General features: G+C 37.8%; 1 protein-coding gene across 1 annotated transcript in view; it reads right to left on the bottom strand.

The window, feature by feature from the left end:
• Positions 1-20,447, bottom strand: part of LOC127961692 (protein BEAN1-like) — a 79,057-nt gene that overhangs the window by 12,138 nt on the left and 46,472 nt on the right. Inside the window, exon 5 of the mRNA XM_052560922.1 lies at positions 19,404-19,545. Within this exon, the coding sequence (XP_052416882.1) occupies positions 19,404-19,545 (142 nt within the window). The remainder of the gene's footprint in view (positions 1-19,403; positions 19,546-20,447) is intronic.

Here is a 20,447-nt window from a genome sequence, read left to right as displayed (position 1 = left end):
GTTAGTAACAAACACCCTATTAATTGTAAAATCTGTTCTCTTAATTCAGTTTCATCCATCGTGTTTGGAATTAGAAAAAAAGGAGTATAAACATATTTTTTTGCAGGGTGGGGAAAGTTCGCTAACGTTACATAGCCTATTACGTTAGTTCAATATAACGTGTGACAGCGGTGAGTGGAAGTGGTAAAAATGAGGTTATAACGTTTGTTCCTTATTACACGTATTAAATTCCTTAATAATAAAATACACCCTATTGATATAAATTTAGAGTGAATTGAGTTTGCAAAAACATGGGTGGAGTGTTTTTTAGTCATTGTGATTCATTGACTATTACCTGTCTATATTATATAATAATACTGTATTATATACTTAAACTTGTTAGTGTATAAAAGTAACATACTGTGGGTGCTGGTGGGGTGGATTAGCGGTGCCGCTGGACTGTTCTGGGATGGAGCATCAGTGATGATCTTTATTTTTCTTAGTGCTGCCTTTGCATTGTTTGATTTTTTTTTTCTTGTCTCTTTAATTTTTTTAATAGACCCAGGTAACTGGCTGATGGTTCACTGGAATGCTGACTTGCTGCTGGTTGACTGGGCAGTGTCACCTGTCCCTGTCTCTCCTCTCTAGCCATGTCCTTTTTCTTCACTGTCACTTTACCTTCTCTGAGTGTCCTCGTTCTTTTTTCCTTCTTCTTTTCCTTTGAAACGGATTGAGGCAGAATACATGGTATTGCTAATTTTAAATATTTAAAATATCACTTTACTTCAACTAGTACAAGTTTGTACATATTATATATGAATCACCTGAATTAACATAGCTGTAATCAGCAGCCATTTCTTGTATGTTCACAGGTCTAGGGGTGCATCGTGGAGCAGGGCCCTCCTCTTTTTGACCACAGGACGATGTACAAAGATTGTGGGAATAGCATCTGGTCTCAGCCTACTCTTGAATTTTTTGGTCATGACAAATTGCTTTGGTCATTTCCACAGACAACTTTTTTTTTTTGTCTACCCACATACTGTACATATCACATGGTGGTAAAATGCACAGTTATAGGTAACACTGATGACTCCCTGCAATGTCTCACTCTGAGTCTCAGCTCCCTGTGTTTTGCAAGGCTTTGCTTGTTCCTTATTTCTAGTAAATCATTTTCAATTTAAAAAAGTGCAAATAAATTGAAGTATAATTACCTAACAATATTTTGTTGTTTTATTTTTATTTATATTTAGATTGCTCCTGCTGACTTGAGCCAACCATTATTTTCTCCTCTCAATGTCAGCTAGGAAGACATACATTCACACACTTCCTCTGACCGAGTGGAGCATCCCCATGCAGCACAGCAAACCATGGTGGATATGCAAGGACAACATGAAAGAAAGGACACATACAAAATGCTTGGCATGCTATTAAATTTATTAGAAATGTATTCATGAATTGCTGTAAATAGTTAATTGTATTTATTTGAATAAAAATACAAAGTAATCTCGTAATATATAATTACAATTTAAAATAACTGTTTTCTATTTTAAAATGTAATATACTCCTGTGATGCCAACCTGAATTTTCAGCATCATTACTTTTGAATGGCAGTGTACATGTTTATAAAAGAGTATACTTAAGTTGTTTTAAACCTGAATATATTGTGTTCATGAATAAGTATTGTAAGAATTATACTAGATATAATAGACATATTATTTATAATACATAATTATATTACTATATGTAATTGTAAGAATTACAAACAGTAAGATTCATTTTACATTTATTTAACATGCTAATTTCTGCTGCTAACAGTTAATTGACCCATAGTGCGGTGCGAGCTGAAAATCACCCGTCACCAGCCTGTCTCTGTACTACCTGAAAGTCATCAATATGACATTAGTTAACATGAGATCAGTGGAAAAAAAATACAACTTAACGTTAGCATGAAATACGTTTTTAAAATAACGGTACTTGAACACATCCTCAAATATTACCCGATTTGATAATTTATAAACAACATTGCTGTAACTACATACTCATGCTACATACATATGTTGGTGTGTTGTATAAATATATAAAATAAATGCTTTATTGACTCCTTATTACCAGAAATTGCAGTTCTGTCACTCCACTCTTTCAGTTTGAATGGCCGCCAATGCACTTCCTGGAACTATTTGAAGTCTACACGAATCACGTGACAACCAAACATTTCGAACTTCCGTTGTAGCAACTCTCTCTCTATATGGCTCTGATGTGAGCCAAAATCATCACAATTAAAAGAACCAAAGACTTAAACTACTTCAGTCTATGTGCAATTAATTTAATACACAAGTTTCACAATCTGAGTTGAATTACTGAAAGAAATAAACTTTTTTCCACGGCATTCAAATTTTAACTTTAAAAGCCCAGCTCACACTGTGCATTTTTGGCCACGATTTGGTAGTCTGAGACAAAATTCTGAAAATCCTAAAATATAATCTGTAGTCTTTGATCGGTGGTTTGATGTTCACCGACAGCTGATTAAGCTGTTGCGTTCAAATTTTACATCCAACGAAATTCTGGCAGTAAGAAGATTTGGCGCACAGTCTTGTAGTGTTACTTCTTCCATGATGAACATCAAACTCTCTCTGTTTTTCAAGACAAGCCATTGACAAAAATGGTAGATAATTCTTTTAACCACTATAAACTCTCCATAAACCCCTGTCCTCCACTTACAGAATTGTTTTAATGTGGGTGTGTAGTGCTGCTTACACTATTCTTCTTAAATACGCCAATATTGCCGCCATTCATATACTTTTCATGATAAAGTTTCAGCATCACGTGTAATGCAGATCATAGTCACTGAATTTGTATGGGTTGATAATGTAAAACTCTGGACAAGTGTTCTTGCAGGGACCCATTTTTAATGCGTCTTGACTGTTGTACAGTCTGACATTAATGACAACTGAGATCCCACAGTGTGACATGATCATCATGTTTGTACAGTCTAACAAGCATCAATCGTAAAGTAATACTGGAAATCGCACAGTGTGAGCCCGACTTAAGCTGAAGAATTAATGCTGTATCAAATGCAGGTAGTAGTTCATGCAAAAGAGGGTTTTTAAAGAGACCGTTGTTGTTTCTTATGTATTTACCGAGCGGCAACCTCACGCTCTCTCTTGTGAAGACAATAAGGAAGTGACTAAAACTGCAATTCATCGACTGGCCGCTTGAGGCTGGCTGCAGTCCCATAGACTCCCCATGTTAAAATGTCCAACTTTACAGAAGAAAAAAAAAACATGTTTACAGCCTGGTTCAAAAAATGATTTTGGTCTATATTGCTAATTCTGCCCTTCATGACAACTGTGAGGGGGGTGATTTTTTTTTATAACTCATCCGTTTAAATTATATTAAGCCTTAAAGTTCTGCATAATTAAGGGCGTGGCCACTTGAGTGACAGGTGGATTGCCGCTGCTGACAATGGCGTCGTGCTAGGTGGGCGTGGCTTCAGCAATCAGCTCCCACCTTTTTGCCCATTTTTGATATATACTAGGGATGCACCGAATCCAGGATTCGGATTCAGCCGAATACTGGGCTTTTTGACTGGGTTCGGTTTCGGCCGAACCTTAGGTTTTTTTTTTTAACTGAACCGAATCCTAGGCTTGCGCTACGCTGGTCAACGTCGGTCAACGTCACGCGCCTGTTGATTGCGTGAAGGTGTTTATATGAGGAGGAACACGGCCCGACAGTTCGCTCTAAACTAAACTGTTCAGGAATCTTGAGCGGCTGGGATGATTTATACCGTAGCAATACAGAGCCAGCCAGTCACATCGGGTGCTGACGTGGAGATTTTTTGTTTTTTTTAAAAAAAATTTACGGTGAGCCTTTGATTCCTCTTAGAGAGGATCCTCTTCAGTGGTGGAAAACAAACCAGCAGCGATTTCCACTGCTGGCAAAAATCTACCTGTGTGTCCAGTGAAATACTTTTCAGTACTGCTGAGGACATTAGTTCCCACACTCGCAACCGGCTGTCACCTGTTAATGCAGAGCGTCTTTTTTAATTTTTCTTAAACTCTCATTTCATGTGAAAGATTAGAGGGTTTTACATTAATTTAATTATGATGCAGGAGATGTGTGTGATCTTCCGTAATATTTTTCATGATATTTGGCTACTGTTCTAATCGTAGCCTATCCTACTGTTATAAACTAAAACTGCCTACTATGTTTATTGAGTTAATGTTCAATAACATTAATTTCAATAAAGTCACCAAACATATTCTGATTTTTAAAAAGAAAATATTTTTTTTTTGCGTTGCTGCACTTTTATTGAAAGGTTTTGGTTGTTTACATGGGTAAGCATAAGCTTGGTAATTGTCAAAAAAGTTTTTCTCACTTGTCATCCTGGCATAATGTTGCCTAATCTTTTTTTCTTTTTTTTTTACAGTTAAAATAAAACAAAATGAAAAATACATTGCTGTCGATGTTGCTAACGTCATTAATGTGTTTTACTGTGTTAACAGAATAAGGATGCGACTAGGATTCGGTATTCAGTTTCGGATTCGGCCGAATCTTAAACAGTGGATTCGGTATCCGGCCGAACCCCAAAAATCTGGATTCGGTGCATCCCTAATATATATATATATATATATATATATATATATATATATATATGTGTGTGTGTGTGTGTGTGTGTGTGTGTGTGTGTGTGTGTGTGGTTTTATTTATTAACTATCCAATGTTTGTTACATAGCCCAGATTGGGGTTTTTAATAAGTGAAATATAATATTTATTACATTTTTTTGTTTTTTACATTTTAGTTTTTTTGCACTACTTCATCTTTGCATAAAGCATAAAACTACATACTGTGCACCAGGAAGATTTCTTAATCTTACAATTGTGATTTAACAAAGCTAGTAGAACTTTGCTCTATGCATCGGCTGTTGATTGGATGGAGGCAGATCTGAATGTAGCTAAGCTTGCACTCGACTGTAAGAAAACATGCAGTGTTTTTACCTCCATGCTGACATGATAAAGGACTGTTTGATTTCGACAGGTCATGCTGGATCAGGTCTAAGGGTTTGATTTATAGACCAGGTTCAGGGATTCAGCATTCATTTCCATATAGACCTTTACTCTAGAGCCTGATACAGTTGTGCTCATTTAAAGGTTCACAACACCTGCTGTGTCACCTGTAATCAATATGAATAAGACCTTTGTTGTTACCCTGGTTACCCTCAGTGGTGTGTTCCCCTGCTCCTCATACATAAATAATGACTCTCATCGAGAATCCTCCATGTGTGAGTGTTCGCGGGGTGCTTTCAAGATAAAAGGACATTCAAAATGTTGATGCTTGCCTTGCGATGAATCACAGGAAAAGGTATGAAAGCTAATTTGGCTTTTTCTGGATGATAAGAATGTATAGCAGAGATATCTGTTAGCGCTTTCTATATCCATCCCTGTGAGTGTTACATAAAGCTGTTCTCTCTCTACAGAACAAGGTGCGAACTGTTTTGCACCATCCTGCTTCCTCTGTTAAGGAGCCAGGCTCCTCAGGGACCCCTCCACACACACTTACTGATATGCCACCTCAACTGACAATTATTCATTAATCAGGCTATGCAAATGTCACAGCCCAGTCATGACTGTGACTCTCATCTCATCTATCCATATCCATAAATAATAAACAACCTGCATTTGCTTTAATGGGTTTTTGTTGTTCCCAAGAACAAATATGAGCATCAGTTGTTTTTTACACCGTGGGATAATGAAGACAGCTCCCACTTCCCCAGAGAGTATGAAGAACAACACCTGCAGAAGACAGGAATATAGTGTACAGTATCTGTCATTCCACACCCGATCTTTAAAATAAATTTGTAAAAAAAAAAAAACGGCTAAAATTGAAATACAAAAATAATATTATGCGTTATATTAACACTAATAAATGCAATGAATTAATTATATTTACTAATATAATTATAATATTTTTAATTATATTTAAATGTAATCCTGTGATGCCATTTCTTTAGGCGTCAGTGTCCCAAGATCCTTCAGATATCATTTTAATATGCTGATGTGGTGCTCAATAATAATCTATTATAATTGGTTAACAATTATTTATAATGGTTATTATTATTAATAATGTTGAAAACTATTTTTAAACAATTGTTTGCTTAAAACATTAAATTTTTCATTATACTCTGATCAACCGAAAGATCAATTAACAAGATTTATTTGAAATATAAATCCTTTGTAACATATTTAACTTTTTTTTTTTCTTATATCTTACTCATAATAAACTTTTGAATGACTGTATCATGGTTTCTGAAAAAATATTATGCAGCAGAACTGTTTTCAATATTGAACATAATAAATGTGTCTTTAGCACCAAATCATCATATTAGAATGATTTCTGAAGAATCAAGTGACTTAAGACTGGAGTAACAGCTGCTGAAAATTCAGCTTTGTCATCATATGAATAAATTACAACAATTTAAAATATACTAAAATACAAAACAGTTATTTTAAATTGTAAAGTTTCACAATACTACAGTTTTTTTTTTTTTTTTGGATCAAATAAATGCACCCTTGTCCATTTTAAAGGACTTCTTTCAAAATAATTTTTGAAAACAGTACACATAACATGCATATTTGGCTGTAACAGTACACACATGCGAATGGAAAATGTCCGGTATGGGTCTAGGTTTAGTATTCACGTGAAACGAACAAATCGTTCAATTTCTTCAGGAAATTCAGACAGTAAATACCAACAAATTTTTGATGCGGCATGACAGATCACTGTTCCTTTTTATTACTAGTTTTAACTTTTCATGCAAAATATACATGAATATCTATATTTGTCTACCGTGCTGCTGAGTAGTTTGTTATTGTAACTCTGTGTATCTTTAGCATTCATTTGCTAGTCAGCTTGTCATTCCCAGTTCCATCTTTGTTTCTATTCAGGTCTATTACCATTTGAATTTTTCTTTCACTCTGTTTCTTTTCAATTCTATTGTATGGAATGTGAAAATAGAGACGCCAGCCACCGTAGTCCAATGTTTACTGGGAGCCAGAGCACCTGCTATCTTTTAAAAGTGCTGGCTTATGCTAAACATAAAGTCAGATCAAGATTGTTATCCATGCTGACACAGCCCTGTTTGACAGAAACCTGGCCAAAACCTGATGATTACGTTATTCTAAATAAGTCTTCCCCCCAAGATTACTATTATAAACATGAGCCGAGTCCAAAAGGTAAATGGAGTGGTGTTGCTAGAATTTATAACAATATTTTCAATATTTCTCAGAGGGTGGGCTTCAAGCATAATTTGTTTGAAGTAATGGTGCTTCGTATAACATTATCCAGAGAAACAAGCGTTAATGATAAATGCCCTATAATGTTTGTTCTGGCTACTGTATACAGGCCACCAGGGCACCATACAGACTTTATAAAAAATTGCTGATATTCTATCTGGTTTTCTATCTACTGCTGGCTGCACATAAAGTTTTAATTGTTGGTGATTTTAATATCCATGTTGATAATGAAAAAGATGCAATGGGATCAGCATTCATAGATATTCTGAACTCTACTGGGGTTAGCCAACACGTGTCAGGACCTACTCATTGTCAAAATCATACTCTAGATTTAATACTGTCACATGGAATTGATGTTAATGGTGTTGAAATACTTCAGCAAATCAATGATATCTCTCTAGATTATTATCTAGTCTTGTGCAAACTACATACAGCTAAAAGTATAGTACAACCATCACTTCTACCACAAAAGATTGCTTTGTAACTAATCTTCCTGATCTATCTTAATTCCTCAGCATATCCAATAGCTCAGAACAACATGATGATTCAACACAAACTATGGACTCTCTCTTTTCTAGAATTTTAGATACAGTTGCTCTTTACGCTTAAGGAAGATTAAGGAAAACAGAATGATATTGGGGTATAATGAGCACACTTGCAACCTAAAAAGAGTAGCCTGGAAAATGGAGTGCAGCTGGAAGAAAACAAAACTAGAGGTATTTCGTACTGCATGGCGGGAAAGTACCTTATCTTACAGAAGCGCATTAAAAACTGCTAGATCTGATTACTTTTCGTTTCCTTTAGAAGAAAAACCCAATGTTCAAAACAGTAGCTAAAATAATGAAAAATAATGCATCGACAGGTGTTGACATTTTCCAACAGCACAGCAGTAATGAATTTATGAACTACTTTACATCAAAGCTCAATACTATTAAAGGATAAAATTGTTACCATACAGTATCGCACTGGATAGTGTGCTATAGATCAACTGAGGAACAATTCCACTCATTCTTTACTATAGGAGGGTACGAATTGTATAAATTTGTTAAATAATCTAAACCAACAATATGTATGTTAGACCCTATTCCATCTAAGTGCCTTGTGACTATTATTAATTTGTTATTGTCATTAGGATATGTCCCCAAAACCTTCAGACTGGCTGTTATTAAACCTCTCATTAAAAAACCACAACTTGACCCCAAAGAACTAGTTAATTACTGACCGATCAATGCATAGCAGTGTATGAAGAAGTATCATATCGATCACAAGTGCAGTATGGAGTACCTCAAGGCTCAGTATTAGGGCCATTACTTTTCACTTTACATATTACCCTTGGGAGATATCATCAGTAAACATGGTGTTATCTTTCACTGTTATGCTGATGACACTCAGGTCTTTTTTTCTTTGCTGCCCTGTGAAACATACCAATTTGAAAAACTAACAGAATGCATCTAGTTAATATAGAAAACTGAATGACAAGTAATTTCTTACTGCTAAATGCTGAGAAAACAAAACAAAACAAAAAACAGAGGTGTTTGTACATAAATCCTCTGCATGTAATGACCTAGAACATTATCTAACGCTTGATGGCTGCTCTGTCAATTCTTCATCATCAGTTAGAAACGTAGGTATGCTATTTGATAGCAATCTTTCTTTTAAAAGCCACATATCTAGCATTTGTAAAACTGCATTTTTCCATCCCAAAAATATATCTAAATTACGACCTATGCTCTCAATGTCAAATGCAGAAACGTTAATTCATGCGTTCATGACCTCAAGGTTAGACTATTGTAATGCTTTATTGCATGGTTGTTCTGCATGCTTAATAAACAAACTCCAGCTAGTGCAGAGTTCCAGCAGCAGCTAGAGTTCTTACTTAATGCAGCAGCTAGAGTTCTTACTAGAAATAGGAAGTATGCGCTGGCTCCCAATTATACATCATACATATTTTAAAATCTTAATAATTACTTATAAAGCCCTGAATGGTTTAGCACCTCAGTATTTGAGTTAGCTCTTATTGCATTACAGTCCTCCACGTCTGTTGTGTTCTCAAAACTCTGGCAATTTGATAATACAGAGAATATCAAAATCAACTGTGGGCAACAGATCCTTTTCCTATTTAGCACCCAAAATCTGGAATAATCTCTCAAACATTGTTTGGGAGGCAGATACAATTTGTCAGTTTAAATCTAGTTTAAAGACCCATCTCTTTAACCTGGCTTACACATAACACAGTAACACATTTCTAATATTAAAATCTATTAAAGGATTGTTAGGCTGCATTAATTAGGTCAACCGGAACCGGGAACACTTCCCATAACACACAATGTACTTATTACATCGATAGAAGAATGGCATGTACACTAATATTAGTATGTTTCTTTCTTATTCCAGGATCAGATGGTCACTGTAATCACCAGGATCCAGAACGTATCCAAGCCAGATGGTGGATCAGTACCTAGAGATACAGCCCTGACACGACAGCCCTGAATGTCAGCGGAGACCAGGACAACTAGATGAGCCCCAGGGACACATCCCCAGTGAAGACCTTGTCTCCTAGAAAGCCATCGGGACAAGACAACCAGATAAGTCCTCCACACAATCTGACATAGTTGGAACAACCTGCTGGTTCAACTGGCCAAAGGAGAACTTAAAAACAGCTTGTAAACAAAATATTACATAGCATTTCATTGACCTCAGACATAAGTCATCAGTGTCCACAGCTCGTTTTTTGCTAGAGAAATAAAGTATAGTGAAGAGCATTTTGCTAAATATTATACTATACTTAATTTTACTTTACCTGTTAGTAAACATTTTATGAAAGAACTTATGACTCTGTAAATTATTATTTCAACAACAAATAGAAATTGTATAGTTTAAAAATTGATTTTAAAACAATTTACATGTTTGCATACTTTTTTTTTATTTGAGTTTTAATTACCATAGTTACTATTATTATACTATTATTACTATTATTATTAAACTATTATTGTAGTTTAGGCTCTGTTGTTAATTTTAACCCTTTAGTAAAGTAAAAGAGCTCACTATAGTTTAGAGCAGAAGCGGAGGTAGATTATTATCCTTAAGAAAACTATAATTATAATTATAAAATGATAATTATTGTTAAATAAAAAAACTTTTTTTTCCTCCTGCTGTACCGAAACCATACTGAACCGTGACGTCAAAACCGAGCTACATACCAAACCATCATGTTTGTGTACCCTTACACCCCTAATACACACACACACACACACACACACATTGCAGAGTGTGTGTGTTTCTGGGATCTGCCTAGCTTTCTCCCGCTCTGCGGAAGTGGCACTTCACAGGCTCCACAGGTGAACAGCTCATATACATGCCCTAAGCACTAAGTTCCCAGGTGCCATCTGTGGCCATAGCAGCCCTGGCATGAGTCACATGCCACAGCCCCTCCCTGCCAGTCCCACAGAGACACAAGCACAGCCACACAAGCACACGGCCATTCTGTAGCAATGGGCTTGCACTTACACCCACTGCGCTGATAACTCCTCATTCCAAAGTCCTGAAGATATCAAAGAACAGCATAGCAGTGGACTCCATGTTAGTGTCCACATATGTGCATGTAGAATAAAGTGGCAGGTTCCCAAATGTGGCATGTGGAAATGCCTAGGTAGCCCAGTGCCTCCACAGCATAATGGACCTATGCCAGTACACATATACACACACAGACAATTTGTTCCTCTATGCACATATAGAGTATATATATATATATATATATATATATATATATATATATATATATATATATATATATATATATATATATATATATATATATATATATATATATATATATATACACATATATATTTTTTTTAGCTCTGTTGCTTTAACTGTGACGACAGAAAGCACTGAGTTTTTTTAATAGGGCGGGTTGCAATGTGCCAGTGGTGATAAATGCACATTATGATGTGACTGGAGGCTCGTCTCCTCTGATCTGAAGAGTGATTCTGCTCCCGCTCATTTTTGGCACAGATGAATGAAGGCCAGCAGAGAGGCAGGCAGTGATGGAGAGCGCCGTTCAGCTTCACTGCCTTAGCAGCTGCAACACCTCCTCTTCTCTCAAAACACTTCACAAGATAACATACAAAACACTGCAGAACATAGAACATTGGAACTGAGGTCTTATAATGAAAGAAGCCACCTTCATAAAAATAGCTAAATAATATTTTTAAGCAAAGCAATATCACACAACGATGCTGTTGTTACAAATATCAGTGTTGCTGTAATTCAGCAACAGGTAATCACATCCATGTTAAAGGGATACTCCACCCCAAAATGAAAATTTTGTCATTAATCACTTACCCCCATGTTGTTCCAAACCCGTAAAAGCTTTGTTCGTCATCGGAACACAATTTAAGATTTTTTAGATGAAAACGGGGAGGCTTGAGACTGTCCCATTGACTGACAAGTAAAATACACTGTCAAGGTCCAGAAAAGTTTGAAAAGCATCATCAGAATAGTCCATCTGCCATCAGTGATTCAACCGCAAAGGGACAATAATACTTTTTGTACACAAAAAACAAACAAAAATAACAACTTTATTCAACAATTTCCTTGTCAACAGTCTCCTCTGTGTCTCTACATATCACCTTAGAGTATGCTGCATCGCTCATTTGTGTCAGACGCGTATTTGTAAAGGTATTCTCGTCGCGAACAACATGGCTATAAGTGATTATTGACAAAATGTTCATTTTGGGGTGGAGTCACCCTTTAATGTGTGATAAATTGTATAACAATTTATCAATAAACAAGTTCAATAAATCATCATGCCATTTCAAATGTATATGACTTTCTTGTTCAGTTGAAGACAAACAAAGATTTTTTTTATTTTTTATAATCAATTTCTGTGAGTTCATATAATGCAAGTAGATGGAACCCTGAAAGTTGATGCTTTAAAAACCAAATGAAGCAGACCACGGTAATCTATACAAACCCAGTTCATGAATCAGTGTCTTCTGAAGTTAGTTGCAGGTGCAAACATTATGTCTTCATGTTGTTTCTACATTATTTGAAGATTGCGGGATTGAGAAATTAGGTGGGATTAATCATGGAATTAATAATAATAATAATAAAAAAAGGTCTGATTAATTAGTTACTGGGTCAGCATGAGGGTGAGTAAATGATGAGAGTATTTTTCAGTGGAGTATCCCTTTAACCACTTCATCCCAGTAGCTGTATATCATAATGAATTGTTGTTGAACTAATGAGCTGAACGGCTGATTCAATGACTCATTCATTAAGGGTCCCTTGTTTCAATCATGAATGAATCAGTGTTGTTAAACAAACTGATTGAATGAATGATTATTTACTCACTTATATAAGATGACTTTTTTTTTTTCTGAAGGAATCAGCATCGATTAACTAATCAGTTGAACGATTGATTCAATGACTTGGTCAACAAAATGGCTAAATGAATGATTTAATGGTGTTACCAGTGAGAGCTAGTCAAAAATCCCCAATGCTAGCACAAACTGACACAGCACCTGGAATATACAAATACAGACAAACAAACAAATTATAATCTTGAAACACTGCATGGCCAATCAGATTGGAGGACTGGAACTAACTGCATAACAGGGTCACAGGAAGATGTTTTGGTTGTGGGTACTAAAGTGGCTTACGTACGAAATTACATACAATGCCAAAAGTATATAGAACAGTGATAAATCTGATATCATACTTTCTACTTTCATACTTTGAGACTGCTGGTCTCAAATTAAATTGAGTATCTGGACTGAGGGTCAGATATCTCTCAAACAGAATTACACACTATTCAGTAATTCTTAATAGGCCTCCAGACCTGCACTAATATTCAATATCAGTCATAATTTGCTTTTTAATAGGAGGAGGCACTGCTCTTTCAGGTAGCTCTTGCTCCAGGGGAGACATAATTTCACCCTATTCAAAAGCCCCTTTACAGAGCTTCACCAGAGGGCTCTGCCAGTCTAATGGAACTGTCATAGAGATGTAAATAAAATTTGCGCACTGTGAAACAAGCCATGAAGGGCAGGCAAGCTGAGCAAAAGCATGACCCTAACTAAACCTTTCCTCTCTGATATTAAACACACACATATACACACACACCCACACACACACACACTAACAAACTAACAGCCACATGCTTAACAATTTAGATATTTGTTATGCAACCAAAGAAACACTTGAGTATTGAGAAAGTGATAAATAACTTGACTAGACAGAGTCACATTGAGAGCAGATTAACTGACTCAACTGTCAGGTCAATCAGAAGTGACTGTTCTGCACAAAGTCACAAGTCAACATCTTTGACAGCAGCATGAAACATGCACTGCATTCAGTAAAGTTTAAAGTATATATCCGGGCAGTGTTTTAAATTTAAAGGCGGATAAGATTGCAAGATGGGTGGGTTAATGAATATTAATGAGCTCATGCTTACAAGGAAGGAAGTGTTCAGTCATATAACTTAATATTCATGAGCTGAGCCTTCACCTTGTTACCATTCATAATTGGTTCATATATACTTGATTTTTATGAACTTGTAGATGTCCCACATGTCAAACAGATCACATTTACTGTACCTTTGCTCAGACAATTCAACACTACCTTAACTGATTTTGATAAACAGTCAAAATGATAGGCTAATCTGGTCAGTAGCTCATATCTGATACTTACAGTATTAAAAATGAAATGTAGACTTTAAATCCAGTCTCCTTACATTTGAGTAAGCAATGATTCTTTTCACTCACCTATTGCTCCTTCCAGAAACCTGAACTCAAATGAAAGGTTTCTTTGGCATGTTAAATTAATGTAGGTGTAGCACTGCACGTTTTTACAAAAGTTCCCATCTACTAAACACTGCCAGATGAGCGCTGTCATGTGTGCACACTTTCATTCATATCATAAATGAAGACAGATATTAGATATGATATTTCCTACTGACACACTACAGCAAAAGATAGAAAGTGAAAATACTAGTGTTCTAATAATTTTGGCCAATACTGTATCTTTGGTTGAGTAGTCTAAAGGTGAGAGTTCACGCAATACATTCCACAATCACAATGACCTCATAAGGGGGTATTTGATTTCTAATATAATTGACTTTATTAAGAAATTCATTACTTCTCCATCAGAAGCTATACATTCCAAAATCACTATGCCCACATCATTTAAGAATGTTCCTAATATGGTCATAATAATTTTAGCTTATACACTTCTATTATGAAGTCATAAACATATCAGCATATAAAGCCTATCCCCAAGGAGATTATAATGGTTTTGGAGTTTGCTTAAAATAAGATAATAGAATTCATAAATCCCAAATGGATAGATTATAGTTACTTGATACAGAGGATAGTTATAATGACTCCAGGATGCACAGATATCCCTGAGGTCATAATAATTTTGAAATGTATCGCCTCAGCTAATGATTTGGTATTGATTTTGTAATGCATTACAAGGTTAAAAAGTTCCTTAGTTTTTGCAATCAAATTGCTTTGGCAGTGCTCTTATGAGTAATAAATGCTTAAAACAGCAATGGCCATTTGAGCTGCTTCCAAAATGTTAGGATCTGGTTTTGATACCAACCCTAAAATCATAGTGTTGGAATGAGATCTTATAAACAATAAGCGTTTCTCGCTCTGAGACATGTCCTCTACCTGAGGAGTATTTTATGGGTCGATGTGTCGAAGCAGGCAGGCAGGGGACTCCGGATGTGACGCTGAGAGGACGCTGGCGCGTTTTGGCTGCCGCTTCTCACTCCGGACGAAAAAGTTTGTTTGTAACAAAAACGGTTTTACCTACTGACTTTGTTTAGTACCGGTGGTATCTGTTCCTACCTCAAGATCAGGATTGTGTCTTTGCCTGGTCGCCGCATCTGCTGCCCGTCACGTTGTGATTCTGCTGTGACCATCAACAAGCTAGCCCCCGGGGTTGCCTTCGGCCCATCCCCGCTATTTTCTGCTCGAGCAGTGGATTACAGCCCGGTTACTGGCCGGCCTGCACTCCGGAGCAGCCTGTCAGCTATGCGGCTACTACTGTTTATGACTTTCCTGCTGGCCTTTCTGTCATCTACGGCTCTGACCATGGCACTTCGATACACGTCCTTGCAGCTTCTCAGATTTAACCACCGCGCACCTCCTTCACTGGACATCATCTCTACTCTGCAACAACACTGTCTTCTTCGTCGTCGCCCTTATATCCACCGAGGCTCCCGTCGTAATCTTCACTACTACTTCAGTGCCGAAAACAGTATTCCATCTTTCTGGTCCGGCCGAAGTTCACTCCAGCCTGGAAACTGGCGCAACAACAACATCCGCATACGTCATCCGCGCACTCTTCACGCGACTTCATCTAACCTCCTGCCCGTCTCAACTTCCGCCATTTGGATTTCAAAACAAAAGCCTCTTAAGACAGCGCTATTCAATACAAGATCACTCAACAATAAAAGCCTGCTCCTCTGTGAATTCATTACTGACAATAAACTGGATTTTCTCTGTCTTACCGAAACCTGGCATAAACCTATGGATTACTTTGCATTAAATCAGACCACCCCACCTGGATACTCCTTCATTGACAACCCCCGTCTGGACCGGCGAGGTGGTGGCATCGCAGTTATTCACCGCAGCGATATCTCCATCCGCCTCATCCCCATCCCGGCTGTATCCTCATTTGAACACTTGGCTTTCAGACTTCCTGGTTCCCAATCACTCACTGCTGCAGTCATCTACCGCCCTCCCAAACTTTGTCCATCATTTCTTTCTGATTTCACAGACTTCGTAACTCAGCTGTCTTCCATTTCTCCGTCCGTTCTCCTCATTGGTGACTTCAACATTCATATCGACTCTCCGACAGCAAAATTCACATCTGACTTTTTGGACATTTTAAACTGCCTCAATCTTACCCAGCATGTCACCTCACCCACACATAATCATGGACACATCTTGGACCTGGTCTGTTCCACACCCTCCCTCACCATACATAACCTTTCATTGACTGACCTCACAATTTCTGATCATCTGGCCATCACCTTGGATGTCATTACCCCCTCTCCTACCATCAAACACACAAGAACAATTACATTTCGAAACCTGAAATCTATTAGTCCCATCTCTCTCAACTCATCCATATCCCATGCCATCTCTACTTCTTCACTTCCCTCCGATCCGATTGCCTCTGATCTAGTCAATTTCTACAACCACACACTCTCCACCTGCCTCAACCAAATAGCCCCTCTTAAAACTGCCTCAGTCTCCTTCTCCACCTCTGCTCCTTGGTACACCCCAGATCTTCACATTCTCAAAAGACAAAAAAGACAACTTGAAAGGATCCATAAAAAATCCGGTCTCACTGTCCATGCACAAGCCTACAAACACGCCATAACCACATACAATTCTGCTCTCAAAACTGCCCGGTCCAATTTCTACTCACAACTCATCCACTCAAATTCTTCTAACCCCCGCACATTATTCTCCACATTTGCAAAACTGACCAAACCCAAGGACAATATAACCTCCACATTCACTATAGACAAATGCAATAACTTTCTGTCATCCTACCATACCAAAATCCATACAATACACTGTTCACTAGCATCCACTTCCTCCGCTTCTCCTCCTTCTGAATATCAACTCCCTCTGCTCACACACCACAGCTTTTCCTCCTTCTCTCCACTGTCTCCCTCTGACACCTCCAAACTCCTTTCGACCATGAAATTCTCAAACTGCCAGCTTGACCCGATCCCTTCTCCTCTCTTCAAAAGCTGTCAAGAAACCCTTATTCCTCTCATCACCATCATCATCAACACTTCCCTTACGTCTGGATCTGTTCCATCCCCGCTAAAACTTGCATCCATCACACCCCTCCTGAAAAAACCTGGCCTCAACCCTGACAATCTAGATAACTTCAGACCCATCTCCAATATTCCGTTACTTTCAAAAATTCTGGAACGCGCCGTAAACACACAACTCCATCAATATCTCCACTCCTCTCAACTCTTCGAAACATTTCAATCCGGATTCCGTCCACACCACAGCACAGAAACAGCCCTTCTTAAAGTCACAAATGATCTCCTCATTGCTGCCGACTTTGGTTTCATATCCATCCTCCTTCTCCTCGACCTCTCCGCTGCATTTGACACTATTGACCATACTGTCCTTCTCCATCGTCTTCAATCTATTGGCATCTCTGGTACAGCACTTCGCTGGCTCACATCTTACCTCTCTGATCGTCACCATTTTGTCTCTGTTAATAACTGCAACTCCCACACCTCCCCTGTCACCCATGGCGTCCCCCAAGGTTCCGTTCTCGGCCCCCTCCTCTTCACCATCTACATGCTTCCCCTCGGTCAGATCATCCGCAACCATGGACTCCATTTTCACTGCTACGCAGATGATACCCAAATCTACTTTTCCACCAAATCCATCTCCCCGGCTATTCTTTCCACCATCACCGATTGCATTTCTGACATTAAAACCTGGATGGACAATAATTTTCTTAAACTCAACAGCAGTAAAACAGAACTCCTTATCACGGGCCCAAAATCTCTCCTCTCCTCTATTCAGAACTTTACTCTCCTTATCGACGGACATATTGTCACCCCCTCCCTCTCTGTCCGAAACCTTGGCATCATAATGGACCCCACCCTCTCATACCGAACACACATCAACCATATCACTAAACTATCCTTTTTCCACCTCCGCAATATTGCTCGCTTTCGCCCCTCCCTTACCTTGGCAACAGCTGAAATTCTCATTCATGCATTCATAACTTCAAGACTTGACTATTGCAATAGCCTTCTATACGGACTTCCTACCAATCAACTACAAAAACTGCAATACATCCAAAACTCAGCTGCCCGCCTCCTAACCCACACCCGGTCAAGAGAACACATCACCCCCGTTCTCCGTCAGCTCCATTGGCTACCTGTTCACTATCGCATTCAATATAAGCTCCTTCTCCTCACCTATAAGTCCCTCCATAACCTGGCCCCACTCTACCTCACTGAGCTCCTGGAACAGCACCAACCCACCCGCCACCTCCGTTCAGCTGGCACAAACCGCCTTGCTCCGATCGTCCGCACTAACCGACGGACTTTGGGGGATCGAGCCTTCGCTATCACTGCCCCCACCCTCTGGAACTCACTCCCTACATCCATCAGAAACTCGGACTCACTGCCAAACTTCAAATCAGTACTCAAAACCCACCTGTTCAAACTAGCTTTTCCCTAAACCCTTGTTGTTTTGTTTTGTTTTGTTTTGTTTGTTTACCCATGTGAAGCGTCTTTGAGTGTCCAAAAAAGCGCTATACAAGTTTGATGTATTATTATTATTATTATTATTAAATGGCAAGGAAGGGAACTGACAGATTCTTTGAAGATGCCAATTAGACAAGCTGCCATTTAGATCAAACACACCAAGCCTTTTTCAGTGCAAAGCCATGGCATTTATCAGCAATTCCTGCTTGTTAGGAGAACTGAAAAGGATGAGGGAGGACTGCGAAAGGTGAAAACTTCTGAGCAGTGACAGAAGAAAAGGACTGAGAGCTGAGAAGAGTGAATAGAAATGGTCCATCTGGTTCCCTGCAAACGCTTTCTATTTTTGCCCATTTATTTATCTTATTCCTAATTTTTACACAATAGAAAAAAAGAACAGAGTCAAACTCTGGTTTTAGCTAACAAATATACATAAAGTTTGCGTCAACAAAGAGTCATTCTGCTTTTCCCAGACCCCAGAACTAATCTAACTAGAAACAGGTTTCATTATTTCCAAACAGACCCTTCAAGAATGAATGTCTGAATCTGATAAGAGTTACACTTCATGTCAGGTTGAGAGAGAAACGAGTGAAATATAGCTGAAATATGGCAAATTATTCTGGACTATTTCTATCTTTAGCATCTCTAACTGGCTTTTAACATGGTTATCAGCTCATGCTACACCGAGGGCCTTTGAAGACTGTGAGAAGGACGACGGAATGGAATCCTTTAAAGAGGAAGTGTGCCTTCTCTGTCCCAGTGATCTCATTACTGACTACACACACACATGTTCCCACCTCTACCCCACACTGTACATACAATATATATGAACACAGACTCAATCCAGAGGTAAAATATGACTCACTGAGGTGGGGAGTCTGGGTACGCGACGTTGACTTGAGATACTGTCTCCACGTAGGAGTCGAAATCAAACGCAGGGGGAAAGTCCTCAACACAAGTGGACCTCAGCTCTCCAATGGAGCCACCATATGAGAGGCCATCTGGAGCTGTAGAAACAACAGCAACAAAACGTGATCATTTCTGTTTCTTCAATTACAAGTCTGAGAATGTTATTGACAGTGGTACTTTCATACGTTGCATATTATTTTAGTTCATAAATGGATTTCAATTAACAAGAATTAGAATTCTGTGATCATTTACTCATGTCTTCAAACCCTTTAAGACTTTTGTTTCTTCACAACACAGATTTAATGATGAAAAATATATTTTTAAAGAAACCTAAGATATTTTGGTCCATCTACTGAAGATTAATTTGCTTGCTTGACACATAAGAACAACGGATCTTTCGCACATTTGATCTTCTGTATACCATATTTAAAGAGTTCTATGAATGTGTGTTGATCATTAATAGAATCGGTTCATCATATAAAGTTATCATGTCTCTTTATAAGGCCTAAACCACTATGGATTACCTTTATTCCTATAATCTGCTCTCATACCTCTTTCTGAACTTTCTGAACCTTGGACATTTTGGGTCACAATTAATGGAGGGACAGGAATTTAAAATAAAAATATCTGTCATTTGTGTTTCTAATATGAACTCTTATGGGTTTGGAACAAGTGCATGAGTAAATTATGACAGAGTGAACTATTCCTTCAAATTGTTGTGCTAATACAATAAAATATGTTTAAAAGTTTGATTCTGACATAAAAAAAAAATCCTTAATACCCAAAAATGTAAAGATCAGACTGAAATGATCAGGGATAACAAAATAAGATAAAGAAGATACAGTGTTTTCATAGTACAATGACCTAAATGTAAAATAAAAAAAATATTTTATTTTTCATGATATGACCTCATTAAAAATGTATAAAGACAAAAAAAGAAAATCAAAAAGAAAATCAAACTACCGGTAAGTGACATTTAAAGAAAGATGGCACAAACTGA

The sequence above is a fragment of the Carassius gibelio genome, chromosome B7 (assembly GCF_023724105.1).
Source record: "Carassius gibelio isolate Cgi1373 ecotype wild population from Czech Republic chromosome B7, carGib1.2-hapl.c, whole genome shotgun sequence".
NCBI classification, from domain to species: domain Eukaryota; kingdom Metazoa; phylum Chordata; class Actinopteri; order Cypriniformes; family Cyprinidae; genus Carassius; species Carassius gibelio.
This window is presented reverse-complemented; position numbering and strand designations above follow the sequence as displayed.